We start from the raw sequence: 6530 nt of genomic DNA on the forward strand, positions 1-6530 counted from the left end.
CACTCCAGTAAAGGGAAGACTTATGCACCGTATTACGTTAAGATTGTGTGCTAGCGGCGCAAGGACATTCTTCCAGGAACCCTATATATGGGTAACAGAACATAAGTAACCCTAGTTACAACCTATATAAAGGGTGGTAAGAACCCTACCTAGGTACACCGCTTTTGAGACTAAAACTACTTTATTCACTTACTGTTTCTTTGCCACAATACTGACTTGAGCGTCGGAGTGCAAACTGTCGTCAAGACGCCCTTTGTGTGTTTAAGCAAACAAAGTGTAAAACACAATTTTACGTATATTAAATCATGTAAAACATAATGGATCAAGTCTAGCCCAACAGACGCGAGTTGTGTGGCTAGTCATATGCAAATACTGTTTAAAATGTGTTTTGTTTAATAGACGCATGTGTTGTGTATATCATGTGATAAACATTTTCTCGAAGACACAATCAAATATATTTACTCAAATATGTTTTTGCTTGAATAGACTATAAGAGTACTTTGTATGAAAGACATAAATCTTAAGCATTTTATAGTATATGCCTAGCTTTAATAAATACTTGTTTTTATAATTGTAGAAATTATACACTTCTCATTTATACATTCACAATATTAATATGCTTAATTGGACATAATATTTGTTATTAGAGAAATTTATATAAAAACATACTGTAAATATATTTTTTATCCCTTATTTCTTTAAATTTCATATTATTAATCTTCCTAAAACTTTGGATAGAAAGATTTTATTAAACTAACTTTCAGATAATTTTTGGATAACATACTCTCTAAATAATCTGTTTGACAAAATATTATTAAAGGATGTTATTACTAAAAAAAAAATAAAAAAAAATCTATCGCAATCAGTAGACGCTTATTTACAAAAACTGTAAAAAAAATTAAATACAGAATTCAACTTTATGAATTTTTGATCTGTTTTAACATAGTTTGCTTTATATTTAAAATAAATCATTCCAAAAGCTAAATTGCACAAAAGAAAAATTATTTAATTTAAACTATTAAAAAATTAATCTTTTTATGTTTTTTAAAGTAGTAAAAAAAATATTGCTCATATTCTTCGTCTTAATTCTGATAATATAATTTAGAAAAAGTAAAAGTAGTTATCCATTATTCAAAGAGGTGTTATCCCTCGTATAAGAACACAAATTATAAATGTTTGGGTTTTGAAAAGGGTTTTTACATTTTTCAGCACTGTCTGAGAGAGGAAGAGTAGACAGAGAGAGGCGATGGAGGGTGCATCGTATGCGCGCATGCCGAGGGTGAAAATCCGCGAGCTGAAGGATGATTACGCCAAGTTCGAGCTCCGGGACACGGACGCGAGTATCGCGAACGCGCTGCGGCGCGTGATGATTGCGGAGGTGCCGACGATCGCTATCGACCTGGTTGAGATAGAGGTGAATTCTTCGGTGCTGAACGATGAGTTCATAGCTCACAGACTCGGACTCATTCCACTCACGAGTGAGCGAGCCATGTCCATGCGCTTCTCACGTGACTGCGACGCGTGCGACGGCGACGGCCAGTGTGAGTTCTGCTCTGTGGAGTTTCACCTTAGGGTTAAGTGTATGACTGATCAAACCCTCGATGTCTCCAGTAAAGATCTTTATAGTTCCGACCCTTCCGTCGTTCCCGTCGATTTCTCTGACCCTGCTTCTACTGATTCTTCCGAGAGTAGGTGCGTGCTTTTCTTCTATATATTTTTGTTGTTTTAAACCCTTGATTTTTAAATGGGTCTTTGTTGATTTCAACTGGTATTCGGTTTTTTCAAATGGATGTTCTTCGTTTTCAACTGGGTATTTGGGGTTTTCAAATGGGTATTCTTCGTTTTCAGATGGGTATTTGGTTTTTCCGTTTGAATTTTCTTTGTTCTCGTGTATTTTTTTTTTTTAATAAAATTGCTATTCTTCGTTTTCAACTGGGTATTTAATTTGTTTTTCATATGGGTATTCTTCGTTTTGAATTGCGTGTATTCAGGGGGGTTATCATTGTGAAGTTGAGGCGAGGACAAGAGCTGAGGCTGAGAGCGATAGCTAGGAAGGGAATTGGCAAAGATCATGCCAAGTGGTCACCCGCTGCAACTGTCACTTTCATGTATGAACCAGAGATTCATTTAAATGAGGACTTGATGGAGACACTGACTCTTGAGGAGAAAAGAGAATGGGTTGATAGCAGTCCTACACGTGTGTTTGAAATTGATCCAGTAACACAACAGGTTTGGGTTCTTCTCATCTGTTCTCTTATGAATTTGGTTATGCTCTTTCTACCATTGTTTTCTGATCCATATTCTGTACAGAATAACACAATTACATAGCATGTCTTATGTTTTTGGTGCTTGATCACTATTACTTTTGGAATTTATCTGAACATATGCATGCCAATTATTTGTAATCAAATTTGCAAGTTTATGCAAATCCCTTGACCTGAACATTGTATGCTGTCACTTCAACCATTTGGGCTAAAGTGGAGAATAAAGTGCAATTAGAGGTACCTCGTTTGTTTTCTTTGTATGTTTGTTCAACGATAGACACTAGTAATTTGATGCTTTGGATGCATAATGCTGCTTGTGTGTATAAAGTAAACAATTCGCAAGTTTATATTTCAGCTTATATGGATAGGCTTACAGAATCGCATGCAGAAGGAACGTTCAGTAATTAAGACTCAATGTTCTTTATATTAAGGTTACGCTAGATGCCACCTGGAAAATAATATTATGTTTTCCAGAGATAAGTATTAGAGAACTAATGTTTTGTAGAACTTCCTGTTCATCCAAATGTACATGAACTTACAACTCTTATAACCCCTAAATTCTATCCAAAAGTATTAGATAGCCTTCTTCTAATTTCAAGGTACTGTAGCCTCCATCACTTCCAAGCTCCAGTCTCAGGTTATGTGAAAGCAAATTCTTCTGTCGGCCCTGAAAAACGGGGAAAAGTAAATAAGTTCATTCAGTATCATTTTGGAAGGTGTTATCAACTTCTTGTAGAAAAGACATTGCAAGTAAGGAAATAGTGCGGGTAGAGTTATTACCTTGTCCTACTGCTGCAGAGAATTGATTTGCTGTGCGTTTTGCCTTTGGCTCTTGTAGCCACAGTCAAGGCCTAAGAAGTGACCGTGGCAGTGATGTGCCTTTATTACCCTTAAGAAACTGTTGTTTTGATAGGTTGGGGGTTGGGTAAGGACCAACACAAAAGAGTGGTTTTTCCTTGATTTTTATGAAACTGGACTTTTTGTTGTTATGGAGATATATTGAATTTGCATGCCTCCGCAGTTCTTTTACAGACCAAAGTTAACCTTCCCACTACTTTATCAGAATGTTAAAAAAACTAACCCTTGTGTTCCCATGCTTGTCATCTCTTTAGATCCACTTTGTGACCAACATCCTCACTGTTCTGTGACTGGATCCACCCATCTGTGGTGGTCTTCCAGGACACCACCTTTGACTCCTTTCTCTGTTCTTCTGAATGCCTAATACATTTAATATCCTCTGTTCCGTTATCTATTCTCTCCTGCTTGGTAGTGGACAACCATGCCGTTATCTCAAGTACCAAGACAAAAGATTGGTGTTTCCTTGACTTTTATTGTTATTTCTACCAGAGTTTTAAATTGTGCTCTATAGCAATGCGGAGCAAACTCTGCTTGCTACAAGAGCTTCTGTCGCAGAACAGTTTAGGGTAGTAGGTGCTATGTGTTGATTACAAGAATCCCTTAAACCGAGATTAGCATTTCCTTAGAGGGCTTAATTTTTGGATATTAATTTCCAAATATAAATCTATAGATGTAATAATAGTGAAAATCATAAAGACGTCTTGGATTTAGAAGATGATTGATAGTTCCTATTTAGAAAACTTGTATTTGGCTTTTGTCGTATTACATATATGTTTAGTTTAAGGCACCTATGACTGTCAGTTATGGATGTTATTAATTTTGAGTTATTGTTTTCATTTTTGAGAATTTATGTGGTACATTATATAAATAAACTTCAAAAAGAATTTAAAGCCATCTTGCTAGCGTTTTTAGAGCCAGTTGCTACATGCCACAATCTGTGATTTAAAGCATTTTTTACTATTTTTTGGGTTACAGGTGTGACTTTTTATTGCTAATCATGTATATATGATGATGAATATTGAGTAAGTGCGTTACTTTTCAATTTTTCCTCATCATCCTGCTTTCTGCTACAGTGCTAGTGTTTTATGGTTTGGTCACCATCTGAGATTGATAAACTATAAACTCAAGTGACAAGAAAAAGAAAAACAAAACAATGCTAGAATGAATGTGAAGGACTTGTGCCTATCCAGTTTTAAGCTATCAATTTCATAGAGAACCTTGAGCTGCAAAACTATTTACAGCAAACGAGAATTTAGTATCAAGATTTGCTGTCCAGCTCATGATGGGTGGATGTATGGTATTCCGGAGAATTATATACTGAAGGTATTGTTGTCAAAGGAAGGCACATTAAGAGTTCCTAAGTGTATATCTGGCTAATTCTGTCAGCCTCTCTGCTATACATATTTTTCTCTATTTTGAAATGTTGATATGCGGTACTTAAACTTAATAGTTAATATCCTTTTTTTAGGTTCAATTTGTTTTGTTGTAATGAATCCTCTGATATAATTTGTATTACCGGGTTTTCTGTCTTTGAAAATGAAATGTGATGTTTTTGGCTTTTATTAGGTAATGGTGGTTGATTCCGAGGCATACTCATATGATGATGAGGTGATTAAGAAAGCAGAAGCCATGGGAAAGCCTGGGCTAGTGGAAATCATTGCAAGGCAGGATAGCTTCATATTCACAGTTGAATCTACTGGAGCAATTAAATCTTCTCAATTAGTACTAAATGCCATAGAAATTCTGAAGCAGAAGCTGGATGCTGTGCGGCTATCTGAAGATACAGTGGAGGCTGATGATCAGTTTGGTGAGCTAGGTGCACATATGCGAGGAGGATGAGTGATTGATTGTATTACAAGGATATCAAATTTGTTTCCCTGAACTTGTTTCTTTCTTCTTGTACTCAACTCAATAGCTGCAGCATGTGTTAACTTGTTGAGTTGAAAATGCTAATTACTACCCCCCTCCAACAACAACCTTGATACTTATGTTATCTTTCACTCTTATCATTAGGCAGAATCATGCACACAAAAGTTCTATCCTCTTCTCATGTTTGCTTCCTTTATTTTGTTTAGTCTCAAGATTGTGGTTAGAATGCTGGAATTGGTAGCCTCATCCACCACAATATAGTGATTAAACAACATTCATACATCGTGATATTTCAGATTCTCTGTTGGATTTTTTGTATTTTTTTTTATTATGCTTTCAAAATATATTGATTTTGATATATTAATTTTTTTAATATATTTTAAAATATCAAAATTAGTGTAGTTTGAAGACAGTAGAAGAAATTCACAAACAAGAGTTGAAGTGAAACAACCAGAAAGAAATCCGTTATTAATTTTAAGAAAAATGTGTTCAAAATTTTGAAAGATTTTGGCAGAAAGCATTTTTTTTAAAAAACTTTTATTATGAAAATGTTATTAGTTTAAATTCTAAACAATTTGAAATATCTTCATTGATAACATTTAAAAGAATTTTATAAATTGTCAAGAATTTAAGGAATTTCACGCGTTTAAAAGAAGAAATCTTAAGTATTATTCATCTTTACCTTTTTTATGTCGATGCATATTTTAATTGTTATTCTAATTTGAAAATTTACGTGAATCAAATTGCATTTTAGTGGGACCTAGTTATTATAGGGAAAAAAACAACGAAATATAACATTTGATACCAAGTCATTTTTTAAACTAATAAGCAATTTTTTTATTTAAGTAGATAAAATAGTAAACAGTCAATTAAATAAAACAAAGTATTTGTGAAATAGAGATATGAAAAAATAAATTAAATTTGTATACAACTTTTTTTAAAACAATTACAGAGATAACAAATAAATAGTAAGGTTTGGATTAAAAAAATAATTAATACAAATTATAACGATTAATTAACTTTTCCCTATTGTCCTCTTATATAATAATTTTTTACAAGTCTTACTGTTGTTTCAATTTTATAAAGTTTAATTTGTATATACTATTATTACAACACTCCAATTCTTCCACTTTCTTTAACAATTAAAAAATAAAAATGAAAAGTCATTTGAGAGACGTATTGACAATTTTAAGTTATTATTACACAAATGTATAGTACAAAAACTTTCAACCTTCACATTTCAGCACTCCATTCATTCCACCCCTTTATCAATTGAAAAAATATATTTGATGGATTTATTGATATTTTTTACTTTCAAAATAAAAATTAAAAATAATTAACAATTATTTCCTTATTAAATTTTTTCCTTCCTCATTTGTTGTCTTCATAACAAGTTTATGCGATGTTGAAAATTATTATAATATTATAAATAAAAGGAAATTGTTTAAAAAGTTAGCAAATCAAAGATCGACATAACGTATCAAAGGAAAATAAGAAAAACAACTATTTTCATTTATTGAACAATCAATAATAATAATA

At 33.0% G+C, this 6530-nt stretch overlaps 1 protein-coding gene across 1 annotated transcript; it reads left to right on the forward strand.

Moving 5' to 3' along the window:
- The first annotated feature begins 1122 nt into the window (after positions 1-1122).
- Positions 1123-5155, forward strand: LOC137810874 (DNA-directed RNA polymerases II, IV and V subunit 3). Its single transcript, XM_068612356.1, has 3 exons — positions 1123-1692; positions 1992-2229; positions 4689-5155. Exons 1-3 carry the CDS (start codon positions 1247-1249, stop codon positions 4959-4961), a joined length of 957 nt encoding a protein of 318 aa, XP_068468457.1. The 5' UTR covers positions 1123-1246; the 3' UTR covers positions 4962-5155.
- Positions 5156-6530: the final 1375 nt, after the last annotated feature.

This window comes from Phaseolus vulgaris, chromosome 2, assembly GCF_051622355.1.
Source record: "Phaseolus vulgaris cultivar YP4 chromosome 2, ASM5162235v1, whole genome shotgun sequence".
NCBI classification, from domain to species: Eukaryota; Viridiplantae; Streptophyta; class Magnoliopsida; order Fabales; family Fabaceae; genus Phaseolus; species Phaseolus vulgaris.